Here is a 22,446-nt window from a genome sequence, read left to right as displayed (position 1 = left end):
GGTTTTTTTTGTTAGACCTAAAGATGTACAAAGATTGTCTTTAACTAGGTACATTGTAGTAGAGTTTATTTAGTATTTAGTAAGTTTGTTTTAGTCGACACATTTACATACACAAACACACACACATGAAAGTGAATCAGACATAGTCTGTTACAGACAGAGGGAAACATTGTTCTTTTATTTTAATAGACCTGTTTTGAAGTAGGCCCTATATCACATAATGTCGCATCCGTTTTAGCTTCTTTTGTGTAATACCCCAGTGTGTGTTACAACCTACCCCGGTAGTGCGGTCTCCCCTACTAATCTAAAATAGTAAACATGCTAAAAGCAGTCATTTACATAATGAGGAAAGTGTTACTGAAAGCATCAGAACAATGATCACTGACAACATATGCGGGCAATACTTTATGCTTGTAGTGACTATTAAAATTCATATGGTCATGGTAAGGCACTGGTAGCACTTGGTTATGGTTAGGAAAAGTCTGCAGTGCCACATTCTTTTCCTAACTACACTAAAACCAAAGTGCTGTTTCCTAAACTTAAACACACAACTGTCCTCAGGATGTAAAAACTACCTCCACAGGAGGTTGAGGTTGTTTCTTTATTCTGAACAGAACTTTACAATTACAGATAACAGTGCTGAACAGTATTTTGTAAGAAACCATTTATAGTTTCTTTCCTAGCTTTCTTCCTTTCTTCATTCTGTTTAATGTAATTCCTTCCGTCACTTCTGCGACTTAATTCTTTGCTTTCCTCGTTCTCTTCCTTCCCCCTTCCTGGCTTCCTTTTTCCCCTTCTAGTCTACTGTCTCCCGCCATATCATTTTGTGTGTGTGTGCGCGAGTGTGTGTGTGTAGATGAGGGGTGCATTAGTTTTTATTGTTTCTGAGAGCGACGCCGTGAAGTCAGTCACCCTGGTCACGCCTGAGTGAAGAGGAGGGGAGTTTCATTAAGCTGTGAAATAACGATCACACCGTGATTAAGATGATTAGATTCCATGAATATTTGAAAGGCGAACCAAATTACTGATTAAATATTTACTGGTGGTTTCCTTCTTGACAGACTGGGGGATGATATCACATCTCCCAAATGACTGACTGTACTGTACTACAAAGTTTTTACGTTTTAGCACTACACTCTGATATCGCATAACTGTAATTATATATTAATCAGGTTTATTCAGTCAGTTTTAATGAAGTGTATTTTCAGTTAGGTGGTTGTTTACATGGGAAGCTGTATCTAATAACTGTATTAATGATAATAAAAATATGCTAGGGGTGCAAACACCAACAAATGTTCTATTGAAATACCATTGCTAGTTTATATTTTATTTATGAAACAATAAATCACTGATGCAAACATTTGTGTAAGAAATACTCAGATCCTTTACTTAAGTAAAAGTACCAATGTAACAATGTAAAGATATTCCTTTGTAAGTATAACTCCTGCATTTAAAATCGTAGTAGTAAAGTGGAACTACAGAAGAATTAGTTAAATGTATTTAAAGTATTAAAAGGAAGAGCACTTGTTCTGCAGGAAAATGTCCCATGTGACTAGTTTATTATTATATATGATATATATCACATAAATACTGAGTGTTAATGCTAATGCATTCATGTACATGCAGTATTTTACTGAAGTGGAACTTGTTTTAAACTCTATTTTATTCACTTGAGATGATTAATGGGAAGACAAAAATACATTTTCTAATCATTTCTTTTATCTAATCTGTGCTGTTGCTGAAAATACTGGATAATTTTACCTTAACTTTATCATTCAGAAATGTCTGTCTCTGGTGGAGAGAGATCATACATCAGAAACACGACAAGCCACAAACACGACAGGGATCACAAGCCAAAAAGTTTGGGGACCACTGGTTTAATCATTGTGTTGAATTTTAAAACCTAATCACAGTTTTGTTTTATGTAATTTTTTAGAGAATTTAGAGTAAAACAGTTTCCTCTGAAATGCAGTGGAGTAAATACTCAAGTAAAGTCACCTATACTGCTGTATATTTAGTACTTATACATACCTGTGTATGTAGACAGTATATTCACTGTACAGTTTTTTTCAACGTTCATCTATGCCAGAGGTTTTCACTCACCGCACTCAGACTCAACTCAGACAAATGCACTCCCCCAATGCCCAACTCTACTCAAATGTCAAAAAATAGTGCTAGTGCAGCATGAAAAAAAATTTATATTAATGGATGTTTTACTTGAGTAAATGCACTTAGTGACTTTCCACAACTGTGCATAAAGTAGCTCATTCACCATACTTTCTTTAAACATATGACAACAAGTGAAATGTTTAATCATTTGTTAAATGTTGTCTTCTGTTACTGTGTTTGGCTTTTTGTGTCATGACTTTTGAGTTTCCCTAAACAGGCCCCTCAAAGCGGCATCATAGGAGACTGGCGGCTCCAAGTGGCAGCAAGAGGTAACTGTGTGAAGTTCAGTCTAGCTCTTTGAAACGGTGTAGGCAGTACAGATGCAAACCAATACAGCTACATATACAGGATATGAACTGGAAATGCACGCTAGACAGATGCGAAATGTTGCTCAGGTGTCACTTTCACCTCATGAGCCGATGTTCAAGCCTGGCAACTTGCATGTCTGGACACTTGATGGGAAAGGGGGCCTGAGGCTTTGCCAGGGCCCCGAGGCTCTGGAACAGCCTGCAGGAAGGAAATCGGGTCGGCTGAGTCAGTGAACTCTTTTAAGTCGCTTCCTAAAACATACTTTTATAGGAGAGCCTTTCATGTTCAGATTCAAAACTTCAGAATCACCCCATGCTAAGGAGTGAGATTTTTATTGTATATGAGCTCAGTGGGATTCACACTCACAACCTTAGAGTTGGTAGCTTAGTGCTTTACAGTATTGTTCCAAACAGAGCCAAGAAGGACAACTGCAATGATTACAGTTTGTACAGTACTTTGGTTGATACTGTTCATGTGTTAGTTTAGACTCAGTCTATATGTTGAGCTTGACTATGTTGTCTTCTTTATATGCTCAGCACTGCTGCTGACACTGAAATTAATTTTTCCCCTATCACCTCATTGCAGACATTTTGATAAGATATCTTTAAATGAGTAGCTGGTGCGTAGAATCAAAATGATCTTAATTACAGCAGAAAGCTGAAAGTCACTCTGCTTTCAACAAAACGTTCCCAGCTTAAGAGAAATATCTACGCTAACTGAAACCTGGAGCGATCAGCTCATCCTTGAACAACAAGCTGATGGTAGGTTCATGCATAACCATGCAGATGAGGTTTGTTCCTGCCCTGTGGGATATCATACTGACTAGGGCAGGGGTAGGCCTATTCAATTAGAATTCAAAGAGGTCCAGTTAGAGAAAATTTCCTGAAGCAAAGGTCCGGAACATCAAAACGACTAACTTGCATTATCATATAGTACCATAACGTATAGTTGTATCAACATGTTTTTAGTCAACAACGGACTGTTAAATCAAATAATATTTCAGTCAGTTTTCACATCAAACTGGAGGGATAATAAATAATAACTACTCTAATAATAAATTCTAAATTTACGTAAAACTAAAATAAACTGCCTAGTTTTTTTGAATAAATTAAATAAAAAGTGTAGCTTGAAGTGATGAAGTGTTGTCTTAACCAATTTTATAATAAACACTCAACACATCATAACAAATGAACAGCTGTAATGCCTCCTCTTCTCTTTCATTTCCTCTTGCAGAGCTACCACTTTCCTACTTTCTGTTGTTCAGTGAGAAACGTGAGCTCTAGTTTGTCCTGCCAGCTAGCATTGGAGATCTATGAGATATTTTGGTGTTGAACTGCCTGTGGGAGGAACGTACATGTAAAACTCTGTACATTCTTAATTAAAAGCCATGTGAAATTTTTCGTCTCCTCAATTCTTGTGTTTCCAAAATGTCTCTGGTGAATCTCGCGGACTCGACTCGCAAGCATCGGAATGCACAGATTTGATTGGCTGAGCAGAGTCACATGAGACGATTGGCGCACATGCGATTGGTCTGAGTTTCCCGATCCGCTAAACCAGTACAGTAAATGCTAGAAAAGCTGCGCGGGTTAAAATAGAAACGCTCCGTCACGAGGTAATCGGCTGTAGGTCGGTCCGCCTATTAGTGACCTCTGGACTAGGGGCTACAGGTCTCAGCACAAAGTTTGTTCATTTCATTCTAACTGCAGCCTCTAAAAAGAATAAATATAGAACAATAAAACAACATCTATAATATGAATATAAAATAAAGATGTATTGCTATACAGTAAATAATACAACCCAACAGTATATAAATTAAGTACAAATAGCGCAAAAAGCTGCAACATTAAATTGCACCTCATATGTTATTGCATCAATGACAACAATCTACTTGTATAATATATATTAACACTGTGTCAGTGTGCTAAGCTGCTCAGAGCTTTTTAAATACATTTTTCCAATATTAATCACGTAGCCTACTTTTACTTAGCATTTTAATGCAGGACTTTTACTTAGAGACAGAGTATTTTAAATTGTGGTTTTGCTACTTTTATTTAACCAGGAGATCATTTTACATATTCTACCACTGAGTATATTAAACTGTATTATTTTTAACTAATCAACTCAGTGCGTATTCGACGAGGCAGACACAGAATTATCAGTGCAAGAATCACTTTTTTGTTCACTTCTTGCTGATTGATGTTTTTTTGTGAATCCTCAAAATCTAGTTAACTATCTGTTATCTGTTATTTTACATGTACAGCTATGATGTACAATTAACAATTTCATGTAAGAATTTCTCTCACTGAGCTCACTGAAATTAATTCATTGATTTTACACGTCATTTGCTCAATGACTGATTTTTTTGGGGACATTTTGAATCTGCTGGTCTTAATAGGTGCTGTTATCTGTCTGCTTATTCAGGAGTGCTCTGGGCTAACCAGCCCTAATTCACTCACTCACATACACTGTTTACAATACCTTTTACTACCCACATCAGAACTGTGGCATAACATCTTTTTTCAGGACAGAGTGCAGGGCAATTTCATTGAATAGAAGGCAGTGTGAGAGCAGGACTGGAGGCAGGGCGATGTCCATGTTTCAACTGATAAGAGTAAAAATGTTTATTTCACTCCAGATTATGGTCATTTATATGGAAGCACTAAGATATGAGCATCAAGCAAGCTGATTGGTTGATTCAACTGCTACTGGGATGGGTGTCAATGTCCACTGTCCAGATATCTCAATCCTCCCTCTCTTTCAAAGATCTGTCAAGTTATAAATGGGTGTTACCAACAAGTGAGAGAGTTGATAAGCCTTATTTACTTACTGGGAGGTGGACAAAGGTGAATGAGCAGTTTTAGTAGAAGCATACAAAGACAGTAACACAGTTAATTAAAGATTTGGAGATAATGACAAGTCATGAGCATTAAGATTTAAGTATTTAGACATAATAATGTCACAACTCCTGTCTCAGCAGTTCTTCTCAGTTTTTGCAAAATAATCCAGAAATCATTCCTGCAGATTGAGTATTTTCCCAGCAAAAAGTTTTAACAGCTGAAAAAACTGGATGTAGTTTTTTTATCAACTTTATCAAAGACAAAATGGTGGAAAAGAACTCAGGGCCTTAACTAAAGTAAAGGTTTCTAGATCATCCCTGAGAAACCCTTAACTAAAGTTCATTATTCATCCATCTATCTATTTTCATCCGCTTATCCGGGGTCAGGTCGCAGGGGCAGCAGCTCCAGCAGGGGACCCCAAACTTCTCTTTCCCAAGCCACATTAACCAGCTCTGACTGGGGGATCCCCGAGGCGTTCCCATGCCAATGTGGAGATAATCTCTCCACCTAGTCCTGGGTCTTACGGCTCAGCTCTCTTTTTGTCACAACGGTGCGGTAAAGCGAGTGCAATACCGCAATACCGCCCCTGCTCCGATTCTCCGGCCAATCTCCTGCTCCAGTCTCCCCTCACTCGTGAACAAGACCCCGAAGTACTTGAACTCCTTCACTTGGGGTAAAGACTCCCTACCTGGAGTTGGCACTCCACCGGTTTCCTGCTGAGAACCATGGCCACAGATTTAGAGGTGCTAATCCTCATCACAACCGCTTCGCACTCTTCTGCAAACTGATCCAGTGAGAGCTGAAGGTCACGGACCGATGATGCCATCAGGACCACATCATCCGCAAGCAGTGACAAGATCCCAAGCCCACCGAACCGCAGCCCCTCCTCGTCACGACTACGCCTCGATATCCTGTCCATGAATATCACAAACAGGATTGGTGACAAAGCGCAGCCCTGGCGAAGACCAACCCGCACCTGGAAAAAGTCCGACTTACTGCCAAGTACTCGGACACAGCTCTCGCTTTGGATGTACAGGGATTGGATAGCCCTGAGAAGGGCCCCCCTCACCCCATACTCCCGCAGCACCTCCCACAGTATCTCCTGGGGGACACGGTCATATGCCTTCTCCAGATCTACAAAGCACATGTAGACTGGATAGGCATACTCCCAAGCCCACTCCAGGATCCTTGTGAGAGTAAAGAGCTGGTCAGTTGTTCCAGGTCCGGGACGAAAACCGCATTGTTCCTCTTCGATCTGATCCCTCCATTCCAGCACCTTGGAGTAGACTTTACCAGGGAGGCTGAGAAGTGTGATACCGCTGTAATTGGCACACACTCTCTGGTCCCCCTTTTTGAAAAAGGGAACCACCACCCCAGTCTGCCACTCCTTGGGCACTGTACCCGACTTCCACTCAATGTTAAAGAGACATGTCATCCAAGACAGGCCCTCCACACTCAAAGCTTTTAGCATTTCTGGGCGGGTCTCATTGATCCCTGGGGCTTTGCCACTGTGGAGTTGTTTGACTACCTCAGTGACTTCCTCCAGGGAAATTGACGAGAAACCCCCATCAGCCTCCAGCTGTGCCTCTACTAGAGAGGGCGTGTCAGTCTGATTTAGGAATTCCTCAAAGTGTTCTTTCCACCGCCCAATTACCTCCCCAGTTGAGGTCAACAGGGTCCTATTCTTACTGTACACAGCTTGGACGGTTCCCCGCTTCCCCCTCCTGAGATGGCGGACAGTTCTCCAGAAACACTTTGGTGCCTACCGAAAGTCCTTCTCCATGTCTTCTCCGAACTTCAACCAACACCCGCTGCTTTGCTTCTGCCACAGCAGAGGCTGGGCCCGTCGGTACCTTGCCCCCGCCTCCGGAGTCCTCCATGACATCAAATCCCGGAAGGCCTCCTTCTTCAGTCGGACAGCTTCCCTGACCACAGTGTTCGAGGGTTACCGCCCCTTGAGGCACCTAAGACCTTGAGACCACAGCCTTCCGCTGCGGCTTCAGCAATAGAGGCTTTGAACATTGCCCACTCATGTTCACTGTCCCCAACCTCCACAGGGATGCCAGAAAAGCTCCACCGGAGGTTTGAGTTGAAGATCTCACGGACAGGGGCCTCCTCCAGATGTTCCCAGTTCACCCGCACTACCTGTTTGGGCTTACCAGGTCTGTCCAGAGTTTTCCCCCACCCCCTGACCCAACTCACCACCAGATGGTGATCAGTTGACAGCTTCGCCCCTCTCTTCACCCGAGTGTCCGAAACATGCGGCCTCAAATCAGATGAAACGATTACAAAATCGATCATCGATCTTCGGCCTAGGGTGCTCTGGTACCATGTACACTTATGAGCGTCCTTATGCTCGAACATGGTGTTCATTATAGACAATCCATGACTAGCACAGAAGTCTAACAACAAACAACCACTCGGGTTCAGATCAGTGGGGCCGTTCCTCCCGATCACGCCTTTCCAGGTATCTCCATCATTGCCCACATGCGCGTTGAAGTCTCCCAGCAGAACTGTGGAGTCTCCTACTGGAGCCCCATACAGAACTCCATTCAGGGTCTCCAAGAAGGCCGAGTACTCTAAACTGCTGTTTGGTGCATATGCACAAACAACAGTCAGAGTTTCCCCCCCCACTACGCGAAGGCGTAGGGAGGCGACCCTCTCATTCACCGGTGTAAACTCCAACGTAGCGGCGCTCAGCCGGGGACTTGTGAGTATCCCCACACCCGCCTGGCGCCTCACACCTTGAGCAACTCCAAAGAAGAATAATGTCCATCCCCTATCAAGGAGTACGGTTCCAGAATCGAGACTGTGTGTGGAGGTCAGCCCCACCAGATCTAACTGATAGCGCTCCATCTCCCACACAAGTTCCGGCTCCTTCCCCCACAGAGAGGTGACGTTCCACGTCCCCAGAGCCAGCCTCTGCTGCCCGGGTATGGCCGGCGAGGCCCCTGACCTTCACTGCCACCCATGTGGCAGTGCACCCGACCCCTGAGGATCTTCCGATGGATGGTGGGTCCAAAGGATGGAGAGGGGGGTGCCATGTGCCACGACGAGCCCTCCCTCTGGGCCTGGCTCCAGACGGGGGCCCCGGGCTTCCTCCGGGCAGGGTCTCTCCTCCTCTTCCTCATTTTGTCATCAGGGGTCTTTGTGAACCATTCTCAGTCTTGCCCCTCACCTGGAACCACTTTGCCTTGGGAGACCCTACCAGGAGCACTAGGCTCCAGACAACACAGCCTCCAGGTTCACCAGGGCACGCAAACCTCTCCACCACGATAAGTTGATGGTTCCCAGAGAGTTCATTATTCATTATTACTATTTAGTTATTCACAGTAAAGTACAATTTTAGAATTTGGCAACACTAATACATTACATTACAGTTGTTTCATTGTTGTGGGTCTGAGATGTCCAGCAGATAAATACATGTTAAATATTAGAAGTAGGACTCAAGGAAGGGCCATAGAAGTGTCTCCTTTACTACAACAAGAAACATTATTTCACTACTATGGTGAGTGATAGAAAGGCACTAGGAGGCAGACTCTCTGTACTATTAATGATTGAATATGCTATCTTTGTTCATCTCAACTGAGAAGCCAGTCAATGATCCTAGTGTGTTCTCTCTTACATTCTGTCATAATGCCTATTTCAAAACACTCTTAAATTTCTGGACTGAAGCCTGATCACATTCTCACTTCTTCCTGCTCCAAAATACAGCAAGCTCCACTTTGCCCTATCCTTGTGGGAGCTCTGCTCCTTTCTTCACAAAAAAGTCCAAGAGGTTTGGCTGAAAATCCAATATGACTATAAAGTTTAACATTAATATTTGGGCAAAATTGTTCTCATACCAAGTACACCTAATACCTTATTGTCAGTTGTGGTTTTCCATTAATGCTCATTAGAGTACTCAAGTCCACCATTAGAACTGTACTTTTCCCAGGTGCCATTCTCTTCAAGACCCAATCCAGATACTCAAAAACCCTGGATGATCTGAGCTGCTTTTCTGACCGTCAAACCAGGGTTCGAGTTACGTGGGAGCCAGTGGGAGCTCAGCTCCCATAAAAAGGGTCTGAGTTCCCATGGAAGCAGTAAAATCATGCATCTGTGGGGCTAATTCATTTATCAACAACCATTATTTTGTATGACAAATAATGTATTTTTCATTGTAATTAGTACCTACTATTATTTACATTAAACAAGTTAAACAGACTTAAATGAACATACTTTCCTAATGAACCACGCTGCACATCGCATGACTGACAGGATGGCTGCACTTCTCCATCACCAGCCACTATCGTGCGAGCGCACAGTTTTGACCGGGTTGAGGCCGCGACCCGCAAAAATTCTCAGTTGATGGCCTATTGTAGCCTACTGTATTACTCTGTATTGACTGCAGCTTATTTCTTTAGTATTATTAGCTTTTTCATGCATCCTCTAATTTGTACAGCGCTACAAATGATAATATGCTTGCTACTGTGTGCCGTCGACAAGCAGTGCGGAAAATAATACCACATTAATTTTACCATAAAGGATGGAATTGCGGTCTCTCCTTCAGCAATAGCCTTTGATGCCATTTTTCAGGCGTTGAAACTTAACGGATTGCGAGAAGGCCTACAGCATGTTGCAATATCGCAGACATCTGGGGCACGTAGTGGACTGCTGTGTGTGTTTGTGTGAGAGGGGGAAATGTTGAATCACTTAATAAGCAATGATCTCTCTCTCTCTCTACCCCCCGCCGGTAACTTTAGGTAGTAGGCCTATATTAGAAACCCCCAAGAAGCTCAGATTAGCCTATAACTCGAACCCTGGGTCAAACAACAGTCGGAACCCTCATGTCCAGACATACAGTCACATAAAGGTAACCTCCTCGTTCTGAAGAAAAGACAGTGTACACACCTGCCCTTAATGTTGGGTATCTCCAAAATATATTTTAACTACTAGCTCTGGCTCCTTCTTCACTGTTCTTTTTCATGAGAGAGGTTACACGGAACTGCCACTACAGCCAGCTACAGGTACAGGCCAAGTAATTAACCTCTGTCTGTATGAGGGCCCCACACCTTTTGTTTGTTGTTAACTGAAAGACTTTATACCTATGTACACTAAGTAAACATCTCCATGAGGAGCAGAGCTTGAGTTTCTATGTCACTTATTTTCACTTGATAAAACTCACAACTGAATAGCATATTTACCCTTTATTATTATTTATTATTTACTATTATTTATTTAAAACTAGGTATCTGGAGTAGAAAGGACACAGAGTCAGTACATTATCATGTTGTCATATTGTCAATATACCGGGGAATGATGAGGAACAAATCCAGTGCTTGAAGTGGGCCGGAACGCACCAGTACGCACGCAGTACCGGCACCTCGACATTTTAGGCCGGGACTTACAGCCCACTTCTCCCAAGCTGCCCCAACTCTCCTCTGCCCTCTCCATATCAGGTTCTCTGGGCTATACGTAACGCTCACCTGTTCCCGTTCTCACCTGCCTGCTAAACTCTGTCAGCGGAGGAGGGAGAAGAGAAGCTCGGGTGCCTTTCAAGCAGCCGTGTGCTGAATGTAGCTCGTCAATGTCACTTGAACAAAACAAACACACCTTGAATCTGTCAAACCACTCCTCTTCCTGGAATGAACCACAGCTTGATAACCCCTCCCTCTTCTTCCTGCTTTCCGACACAGCGAGCTCCTCTCTGTCCTTATATTTCCTTATTCCCTCCACTTCAGATCTACAGTTTGAAGACAGGTGTAACCAACATTTGGTGAAGTGCAGGAGCTGACAGACCTCATTCACTGCAGAAACACATGCTGTTTGGATCAGAGCTCAAACTGGTTTGAGTTCTCAGAAAGTGAAACTTAAGACAGTCGTTGCCACTGAGAGGTGAGATGGCGCAGAAAGGAGTTCAGCTGGACCAGGAAGCCTTCTCTTGTTCCATCTGTCTGGATCTCCTGAAGGATCCGGTGACTACTCCCTGTGGACACAGCTACTGCATGAACTGTATTAAAACCCACTGGGATGAAGAGGAGGAGAAAAAAATCCACAGCTGTCCTCAGTGTAGGCAGACCTTCACACCGAGGCCTGTCCTGCGGAAAAACACCATGTTAGCAGTTTTAGTGGAGGAACTGAAGAAGACTGGACTCCAAGCTGCTCCTGCTGATCACTGCTATGCTGGACCTGAAGATGTGGCCTGTGATGTCTGCACTGGGAGAAAACTGAAAGCCCTCAAGTCCTGTCTGGTCTGTCTGGTCTCTTACTGTGAGAAACACCTGCAGCCTCATTATGATGTGGCTCCATTAAAGAAACACAAGCTGGTGGAGCCCTCCAAGAAGCTCCAGGAGAACATCTGCTCTCGTCATGATGAGGTGATGAAGATGTTCTGCCGTACTGATCAGCAGAGTATCTGTTATCTCTGCTCTGTGGATGAACATAAAGGCCACGACACAGTCTCATCTGCAGCAGAAAGGACCGAGAGGCAGAGAGAGCTCGAGGTGAGTCGACAAAACATCCAGCAGAGAATCCAGGACAGAGAGAAAGATGTGAAGGTGCTTCAGCAGGAGATGGAGGCTATCAATGGCTCTGCTGATGAAGCAGTGGAGGACAGTGAGAAGATCTTCACCGAGCTGATCCGTCTCATGGAGAAAAGACGCTCTGATGTGAAGCAGCAGGTCAGATCCCAGCAGGAAACTGAAGTGAGTCGAGTCAAAGAGCTTCAGGAGAAGCTGGAGCAGGAGATCACTGAGCTGAAGAGGAAAGACGCTGAGCTGAAGCAGCTCTCACACACAGAGGATCACAACCAGTTTCTACACAACTACCCCTCAGTGTCAGCACTCAGTGAATCTACAGACTCATCCAGCATCAAGAAACGTCCTCTGCGCTACTTTGAGGATGTGACAGCGGCTGTGTCAGAAGTCAGAGACAAACTACAGGACGCTCTGAGTGAGAAATGGACAAACGTCTCACTGACAGGGAGAAAAGTGGATGTTTTACTGCCACAACCAGAGCCCAAGACCAGAGCTGAGTTCTTAAAATATTCACATGAAATAACACTGGACCCAAACACAGCACACACGTATCTGTTATTATCTAAAGGGAACAGAAAAGCAACAATAATCACACAAGAACAGTCTTATTCTAGTGACCGAGGGAGATTCACTCATTGGTGTCAGGTCCTGAGTAGAGAGAGTCTGACTGGATGTTGTTACTGGGAGGTGAAGTGGAGGGAAGAAGGAGTTTATGTAGCAGTCTCATACAAGAATATCAGCAGAGATGGGAGGTCAATTGAATGTAGATTTGGAAACAATGACAAATCTTGGGCATTAAGATATGACAAAAACGGTGATAAATTTTGGTACAACAGTGTCCAAACTCCCGTCTCAGGTCCTCGGTCCTCCAGAGTAGGAGTGTACCTGGATCACACTGCAGGTATTCTGTCCTTCTACAGCGTCTCTGAAACCATGACTCTCATCCACAGAGTCCAGACCACATTCACTCAGCCTCTCTATGCTGGACTTTCATTTCCTTATACTTGTGGAAACACTGCTGAGTTCTGTAAACTGAAATAGTCAGAAGTCATCTAAGGGACAGAGGGTTAAAATCTGTTTTAATCCTTAAACTTATTTTCTCTTCATGTTTGTTGCTGAGAGCTGATTGTTGTGGCATTTCGTCACTGCACAGAGATCACCTGTGATAGTAAACTAATGAAAACATACTCATGAATGTTATATTTAATTTCTGCCATATTCTGTAAATAGATGCTGCTAAATGTTAAACACTGGACTTTGAGAGCCATCTTGTAGTGTGGTTTGAGCCACCTTAGCTTGCTGTGAGTAGGTAAATGTGAGTAGAACAGTTTTGATTTGGTTTGAATGGGTTTGTTTGTAGTGGTGCTTTATTCATAATTTTGTGACAATTTCATCTTTTTATGCATAACTCTACACTTGCCTCCCTGGTGGTGCAGTCTAGCCCCATATTGTTTATTTTATTGATTTAATGTTTGATTATTAACTGTACAATCCCTTATTATGGCCTGCATTTAGAAACTCCCTTGATGCAAGTTGAATAGTCTTTTATTTCATGCATTGTAAATAAAATCCAAATATTGGTACAGTAATCTCTGGTTCAATTTTATTCTGGGTCTTTTGTTGTGAATATGGCCGTCAGACATTATTTTTCTTCAGATTCACCATAGGAGGGGAGCGGTCTCTATGTATGTTATGCTGGGATGAACCCCTTCAACTGCCACTGGCTCACTGAAAATGTGCAGGTGTAGAGTCAGTGTGTTTTAGTTCATTTTGGTGAACTTTCTCACATTTATTCATTTAGCTGACGCTTTTATCCAAAGCAACTTACAATTGTTATACATGTCAGAGGTCGCACGCCTCTCTAGAAACTAGAGGTGTCAACAAGTGTCTTGCTCAGGGACACAATGGTGGATGGGTCACAGTGGGGAATTGAACCCAGGTCTCTCACACCAAAGGCATAGTCTTATCCATTGCGCCATCACCATCTCAAAATGTAACTTTTTGTAATATTCTTTTAGATTTAGAAATAGCTGTTCTGGCCTGTCAGTTTTCCGTTTGCATAAATACAACATTTTACTCAAAATGATACAGATGCACTGAATGTTGTCAGGTGACTCGAATTACTTCAAATGGTGGATATCACTGCTGCCTCCCAGCAAGAAGGTCGCGGGTTCAAACCCTGGTTGCCCCGGCCTTTCTGGGTGGAGTTTGCATGTTCTCCCCATGTGGCTCTGTTTGGGCCTTTCTCATTTCTGTCTCCTCGCCCCTCGATGTGCATTTTAAGAATTGAGATGTCCATCAAGATGGCGTGCTGAGATTGACTTCCGGGTCACACGCTTGAGGATCGAGGATCGAGGAGTTGAGGAGACAGAAATTTGGGAAATGAGAAAGGCCCTATTGTCTGTGTGCCCTGCGATGGACTGGCAGGGTGAGTGGTTGATGATGGATGGATGGATGGTCGGTCTTCCTCAGAAACATACCATCTGTAATGAAATCACAAGTCATCATCATCTCCTGATTAGAAATACACCAGGATATTTATTCATCAAGTGTGATTACGAATCAAAATAAAAATGGTTTTCTTGTTTTATGATATTAAATTATGATTTGGCAAACAAATCAAATTAGGGGATAATGCTGTGATGTTTCATAACTTATTGCCTATTAATGCACGAGTGTTCACTTCTTCACTTTTACCTGAGGAAGCTCTTCTGTTGAAACAGTCTCATCCACATGAAATAAGAGTAGTTTGTCTTGTTTGTGTGTGCATAATCTGGCCTGTCTTCATCAGGCTACACCAAAGAGCATGACTAGTTAAATGCAGACTGCTCTACATCATTAGCTTGAATATTTCCACTAAGGCAGAAAGCAGGAGGAGTTTTAAAGCATGATATATACTATTTATAATTAAACATATTAGCATTAACTCAACAGACACTGCGCTCTGTCAGCTCGTCGAAGCCTATTGACTTCACAACTGAAACCAACACGGTCTCATCCCGGGGCGTCAGATACCGACGCTTTGAGAAAGCCTGACAAAGCCTGAGATGGGGTGAGACGGGGCTGGCTGTACGTTGCGCTAAATTTTAATCTGTAGCCTAAATATTAGCTGCTGGTACCATCTGAAAGCCAAACGACCATGCTGTAGCGATTATTCAGTTCTCACAGTGTCATGTGGATGCGTGACTGCGGTAAATAAATAAGTAGCATGATGAATGTCTCCAAACGTAGCGAGTAAAAGTAATGATTTTTCTCTTAAAAACTACTCATGTTAGAGTAAATGTATGATGCATTAAAACTACTCTGACAAGTAGCCTACAATTTACTCAAAAATTTCTATCAGAGTAAATGTAACTCATTACTCACCTCTGCTTTTAAGTAGGCTCTGTACATTTTTGAAAGCAAATACGCAAAAAACGCACTTTTTGTACAAAAATAACTAAAGTATAGCAGGACAATATCAGCAGAGCAAAGTTAGAAGCTAAGAGGAGCACTGCATGTCCAAAAGGAGCAACTTCAAAGAAGCCTTGAACAGCAGCAGGGAGATAACGTACAAAACACAGTCCAAGTCCATGTGAGATGAACTGAAGTGCAAAGTCTTGAGAATGAAACACACATCCAGTCCACAATCAGTGCAATGGAGGGAGCACTAATGTCCGCAATCCATTTAGTTATTGTTCTACCCAACCTAGATCTTCTTAAAACAAAACGTTAAAATAAGCAGGATAAAAGAAGAAATAAATATTGTTTAAACCTTCATTTAACCAGGTAGGACACTTAAGAACAACTTCTTATTTACATGGACGTCCTGGCAAGAGGGGAGCTGCCTCTTGAGGGGAGGCGGGATACAAGTTTAGACAGACAGCATTCAGTGTTAAGGAACAGACAAGGCAATAACATACAGAGGTAAAAGATTAAAAAGAGAAAGTGAGGGTATAAACAATGAAATAGCCTACAATAAAAAAATAAATAAACAGGCAGCTCAGAAATCAGGATATACTTTCTGATAAGAGTGCATTTTTTGAGGAGTCTTAGAAGACACTGACTCTGACATGCTCATTTCCTCCGCCAGGTCTTCCAGAGCATCGGGGCTCTGACTGCAAAATCTCTGCCCCCCCTTGGTTTTCAGCCTGGACTCAGGAAACAGATGACCCCTGGCCAAAGATCTCAAACTATGCAAAGGCTTATACTGAGTTAAAAGATCCACAATAGAATCTGGAGCCAGTTTATTGTGAGCCTTAAATGTAATCAATAATATCTTTATATCAATCCCTGAACAAACAGGAAGCCATTGTAAAAAGGGTTAAAACAATTGTTTATGGATACCTCTCCACCCCTTTACAGACAGGAACCAGTTTCATCCGACAGCCCCCCTGCCCTCCACAGTCGTTGGAGCTGAACACACATTTACATGCATGGAGGGAACTGTCTTTCATTTCTTCATTAAAGGCAATACGGGAGCAATACTTTCATGTCTTGTGGGATTCAGTGTTGAGCAAGTAACCTATTTTATTTATTCATTAAAATGCATGTAACATTAAAACACACATTTTTTTTCTTAAAAAAAAAAGTTCGTTTACGTCCCTGAGGACCATATCACTAGTAGCAGTTTCATCTTCTTTAAAGCAGTGATTGGTGTATCTGTGTTTCGTGTACTATATTTAAACTACAGGATAACTCAGTAAAACTGATACTATGTTTGTGGACAGTTTGAAATAAAGACTTTTTAAAAAGGATGTGTGCTCTGTTTTTGTCACAAAGGTTTCCACAGTCATCCAGCTGAATATGTGAGGGCTGTTCATTAGCACAATCTTTATACAAACGTACAGAAAACGTTTGGAAGTAATGCAGTCACCCAAGTTTTGTATTTATATAATTTTATTCTCTTTTTTTTTCAAAGAGAGTGATACCAAATGAGTTTCGGGAGCATTGGAGTAAGGTATTGATCTGCCCATCCCTAGTCTCCACCCAGACAGTGGGGAGTCCTCAGATTGTATAAAGTTTTTTTCCTCATCAGACTAAAGTTCTGGCTGAGGAAACATCACCTCATCACTCTCCTGGTTATTTCTCCAGGTTTTTCAGGTAAGTTGTGGATCTTAAACAGAGTTACTGTGGCTGTAATAACTTGCTAACATGCCAAGAGTGTAAAAACAATGTTATTGTCACATTTAGAGGAAGTTGAGTGTTGTGGAGAGTAGAAACTGTTAAAGTGAGTCCCCACTTGGTAACAGAAGAACCAGTGGTGGCAGAAGTACTCAGACTTTAACTTATACTGATACCACACTGTGAAAATACTCTACATACTGTTGGGTGGTATTCTACAGCAGTGCATCATATTCTCTAAGTAGCTTCAGTGTCCTGTGAGAACCACGTATCTCTATCTCTAAAATGAGCTATGAGAAACAGCCTGTTTCAGCTTTGTAACAATGCGTTTTCAAGTTAATCCAAGGGTTTTTAAATTGCTTATTTATGGCGAGATATAGTTGATCAGAACCCCCCCCCACCATCACCAAATTTGGAGATATGTGGTTATCAATGGACAGTGAGGGGATGAAAACATTATCTGAAAGGTATCTTGTAGGCCTAACTAAAGCTGTCAGACAAATTTAGAGGAGGAAACATACTGTATTTGCCTCCATGATATATAGTTAAAGTGGGCTACCTTGAATGTGTACTTAATTACAGCATTTCAGTATATGTATGTATGTTTGTGACAAGGGTGAATTTCCATGCACACATATTGTAATATGTTACACTGTTACCTGTATAATATTTCATTCACCTAAGTGAGTTTTGTGGGAGTTTACTGAGCTTATGCTACAGAAAAAGTAGGCCTAAATACTATGAATGTATTGTTAGGGAATGTACTCTACTTTCCTGTACATATCTTTTATTTGTAAATTGACTAAAGTTCCTACTGAGGGAAAATCACCTCATCACTCTCTTGATAATTTCTTCCAATTTTTCAGAGGGTTAATGCTCTCACAGTGAACACCACTCTGGCTCACTCTAACTTACATTTCCTTGTTCCCTCCACGTCAGATCTACAGTTTGAAATGACGCAGAAAGGAGTTCAGCTGGACAGGGAAACCTTTTCTTGTTCCATCTGTCTGGATCTCCTGAAGGATCCGGTGACTACTCCCTGTGGACACAGCTACTGCATGAACTGTATTAAAACCCACTGGGATGAAGAGGAGGAGAAGAAAATCCACAGCTGTCCTCAGTGTAGGCAGACCTTCACACCGAGGCCTGTCCTGGGGAAAAACACCATGTTAGCAGTTTTAGTGGAGGAACTGAAGAAGACTGGACTCCAAGCTGCTCCTGCTGATCACTGCTATGCTGGACCTGTAAGGGTGCTTCAGCAGGAGGTGGAGACTGTCAATCACACTGCTGATAAACTACAGGACGCTCTGAGTGAAAAATGGACAAACATTTCACTGACTGTGACTGAAGTGGATGTTTTACTGCCACAACCAGAGCCCAAGACCAGAGCTGAGTTCTTAAAATATTCACGTGAAATCACACTGGATCCAAACACAGCGCAAAGAAAGCTGTTATTGTCTGAGGGGAACAGAAAGGCAACAATAATGATTAACCGACAGTCTTATTCTCGTCACCCAGACAGATTTACTGAATGCTGTCAGGTCCTGAGTAAAGAGAGTCTGACTGGACGTTGCTACTGGGAGGTGGAGTGGAGAGGAGGAGGAGTTTATGTAGCAGTCGCATACAAGATTATTAACAGAGATGGGTGGTCGAATGAATGTGAATTTGGACTCAATGACAAATCTTGGGCGTTAGATTTTGACAAAAAAAGTTGTAACTTTTTGTACAAAAACATCAAAACTCCCGTCTCAGGTCCGCAGTCCTCCAGAGTAGGAGTGTACCTGGATCACAGTGCAGGTATTCTGTCCTTCTACAGTGTCTCTGAAACCATGACTCTCCTCCACAGAGTCCAGACAACATTCACTCTGCCTCTCTATGCTGGACTTCGGCTCCGTTACTATTCTTGTGGAAACACTGCTGAGTTCTATCCGTTGAAATAGTCAGAAGTCATCTAAGGGACAGAGGGTTAAATTCTGTTTTAATCCTTAAACTTGTTTTGTCTTCATGTTTGTTGCTGAGAGCTGGTTGTGAGATCACCTGTCAATCAAACATTATGGGCGGTACTTCATCTTCTCCTCAGTTGTTGTGTAAATGTTTGAGTGGAGCTCCTTCCTGTGTCTGTTTAGCCATGGAGGCTATCACTGCTCATGATGACTGTTGTTTACCTGAACCGACATTTCTCACTGTAATTTTCTTCATCATAAGGAGGTCATTCTTTATTGTCTTTGACATAGCTGAGATTCTGGTCAAACACACTGATGGATGAAGTGAATCTGTACCTGAAATCATTGAACAAGAGTCATTTAACAGACTTTACTGATGGATGTGTGAACACACTGAAGGTTTACTACATGATGAATAAACAAACATGAACAAAGTCTTTTCTTCTTGTCTTCATTCCAGGGTACTGTTTTGTCACATCCACCATTTTGTTTGTGCTTAGTCAATGAACAGGATTTATTACACAGACTTTAAAAAGTGGAAAAACAGTCAGAATTAATTTGGTCAATTTGGGTGTGAAGAAGTTTAGTTGAGTCCTGACTCTCAACAGATACTGTGTAGTTCTGGACTTGGGCCCCTTTTGATATATTGTGTTGATTTTCATGAAGATGACACTTCAGAATGAGCCTGTCATGTTAGTTCACTGTTTGGCATTGTCACCTCACAGCCAGACAATCCTGGGTTGTAAAGTCTGAATCCAGAACTGATTACACTTGCCCGCTGTAGCAGCCATATTTTGTTACTGTTCGTGTGTGTTTCCAGTATGCTAAGCAGGCTGTGCAATCCCTGGCTGAGGATTGGTTGGTGTTGTTGAGGACCTGTCTGCTCCCACCTACATCAATGGTCCTGATTGGAGCAGCCCTAAGACCATCCACCAATCTGCGAGCTGTGGTTAGGGCCTGCTGCTTTAAAAGCTGTCATACTGCCTGGAATAAGCACTGGAGGAAGCCAGCAGTGGGTTCAAAAATGGAGTCAGAGGACAGTGTGGAGAACAAACAAGACACAAGAGGAGTTGTGAATAGGTAAAGGAAGAAGGATAGTGTCTGAAGTGATGGCAGACAATCAAGAAGAACTGATGAGAGCTATCAAGTTGGTATGATAGCAGTGACAAGAACGGATGGGATCATCAAGGATTTGCACGAGGTTGGAAAATTCGTTGGAGATAAACTCAGAGATGTTCGGTCCATCAAAATAACAAGGAGTGGGATGGTTATCATTGACTGTGTCAAGGCATTGGAGAGAGCAAGCTTTGAGGATTAAGATGTATGCAGATTACAGCAGTGTGAAATGCTTCCCACTCGGGGCAGAATACAAAAAGAAAGGAGTAATAAGTGGGGTACCGCTGTCAGTGGAAGACGAGGAGTTTTGGGGCATTGAAGGAGTCAGTGAGGCGAGAAGACTGCCAAGATTCCGTCAAGGAGAAAGGGAGCAAAGTAATTCCGTGTGTTTGACTTTTGTGGGAGATTTGGGGAAGTGTGAAGAGAAACAAGAAAAATGCATTCACTGTGCGGGGAATCACCATGCGCAGTGTCTGGGGAAAAAAACAAACAAATAAAAGTGAGTAAAATCAGAGCAGAAGAGGGGCTAACATACGCCGAAGCTACCAAGAGACTGGAAAGAAAGCAGGATTTATACCATCTCAGACCATTGAGTCTGAGACATAGAATGGACAATGCATTGAATGGGAGCACTTTAGGGTGGGTAAATATACTGCACTGGGAAAACTATTTAATACAGTAGGTGGCGGTAATGCAACATTTTGGATGCCAACTGCCATAAAACCCCAAAGAAGAAGAAGGAAAAGGGGCTGTCTGTCATTTACTGTTTTGCCTCTGTGCCAACCACGACCGACATGACCGACCGACCAAGCAGGCTCACTCCTGTGGCCTGCTTGTGTTTGTGCTCTGCTGCTAGTACTGAGAGTAAGTGTTTCTGTTAAGAGTAGTCTTTGTGTTAGCTGTTTAGCTAAAGACTTTGTACCCCTATTGCAGCAGTTTATTTCATTACTGGGAGTCAGAAAGTGGTTATTTTTGTTAAGAGACACACTTGAGTTAGTTGTGTTTAAACCGTGTGTCTGCTGAGTTGGACTAGGATTTAGAGCCAATACTGACCCCCACTCTACATGCTTAGGATTTCCCTTTGTTTAGCACATTAGGATTAGGCGTGCTGTGCTCGCTGTGTTTTGATTTTGAGACACCCAAGATAGAGTTTTTGTTTTCATTTTGATTTCAAAGTTAGTTAGTAATCCCTGTTTTGGAGGGATCTCTTTTGGTTATCTTGTGTTTATGTTTTCACAGCACCCACTTGCCCAACTCCCAGTCATATTAATACTCACATTCCTCAAGGCACAGGCCGAGGAGGTGGAGTTGCAGCTATCTTCGACTCTAGCCTACTAATCAGCTCTAAACCTAAACTAAATTATTACTCATTTGAAAGCCTTGTTCTTGGTCTCACCCAAGTTGGAAATCACTGCAACCAATTCTTTTTGTTATAGTGTACCGAGCACCTGGTCCGTACTCTGAATTCTGATCTGAATTTGCAGAGTTTTTATCAACTTTAGTCCTTAAAACGGACAAAGTTATTATTGTAGGGGATTTTAATATTCATGTGGACGTTGAGAATGACAGCTTCAGTATTGCGTTTATCTCTCTGTTAGATTCCATTGGCTTCTCTGAGAGTGTTCATGAACCGACTCACTGTTTTAACCACACCCTCGACCTTGTTTTGGTGTATGGTACTGAAGTGGTGTACCAACAAAATCCCTCTTTATCTGACCACTGTTTGATAACTTTTGAGTTATCAAACAGTGCTATAGCTAAATTTAAGGATGCGATTCCATCAGCTCTAAATACATTATCTAGTCACAAAGTAACGGAGGACTCCTATGCTAATTTCAGTCCCTCCCAAATCGATCATCTTGTTGATAGTGCTGCAGGCTCGCTGCGAATGACACTCGACTCTGTAGCCCCTCTAAAAAAGAAAATACTAAAACAAAGACGGTTAGCTCCATGGTATAACACTGAAACTCGCAAATTAAAGCAAATCTCGCGGAAACTTGAGGGGAATTGGCGTTCCACCAAAGTGGAAAATTCGCGTTTAATTTGGCAAGATAGTCTTAAAACTTATAGGAAGGCCCTCCGTAATGCCAGAACAGCGTACTACTCGTCATTAATAGAGGAAAATAGGAACAACCCCAGGTTTCTTTTCAGCACTGTAGCCAGGCTGACAGAGAGTCACAGCTCTATTGAGCCAAGTATTCCCATAGCTCTCAGTAGTTACGACTTCATGAGCTTCTTTAATGATAAAATTCTAGCTATTAGAGACAAAATTCACCAAGACCTGCCCTCAACTGGCACCAACTTATCTCTTAACTCAGGAACCTTAGAAACAGCTGTAGAACCAGATATATGTTTAGACTGTTTTGCTTCCCTCAATCTTTACCAACTAACTTCAATAATTTCTTCATCTAAACCATCAACCTGCCTCTTAGACCCCATCCTGACTAGGTT

General features: G+C 42.4%; 2 protein-coding genes across 4 annotated transcripts in view; one reads left to right on the top strand and one right to left on the bottom strand.

Moving 5' to 3' along the window:
- Positions 1-22,446, bottom strand: part of LOC123972848 (disco-interacting protein 2 homolog C) — a 459,676-nt gene that overhangs the window by 412,221 nt on the left and 25,009 nt on the right. The gene's annotated exons all lie outside the window — the stretch shown is intronic.
- Positions 11,017-22,446, top strand: part of LOC123972852 (tripartite motif-containing protein 16-like) — a 12,711-nt gene continuing 1,281 nt past the window's right edge. Inside the window, exon 1 of the mRNA XM_046052573.1 lies at positions 11,017-11,696. Coding sequence (XP_045908529.1) covers positions 11,198-11,696 — 499 coding nt within the window. The 5' untranslated portion in view covers positions 11,017-11,197. The remainder of the gene's footprint in view (positions 11,697-22,446) is intronic.

The sequence above is a fragment of the Micropterus dolomieu genome, linkage group LG06 (assembly GCF_021292245.1).
Source record: "Micropterus dolomieu isolate WLL.071019.BEF.003 ecotype Adirondacks linkage group LG06, ASM2129224v1, whole genome shotgun sequence".
Taxonomy (NCBI): domain Eukaryota; kingdom Metazoa; phylum Chordata; class Actinopteri; order Centrarchiformes; family Centrarchidae; genus Micropterus; species Micropterus dolomieu.
Note: the sequence above shows the minus strand (reverse complement) of the source record. Positions and strands in the feature narration are given on the sequence as shown.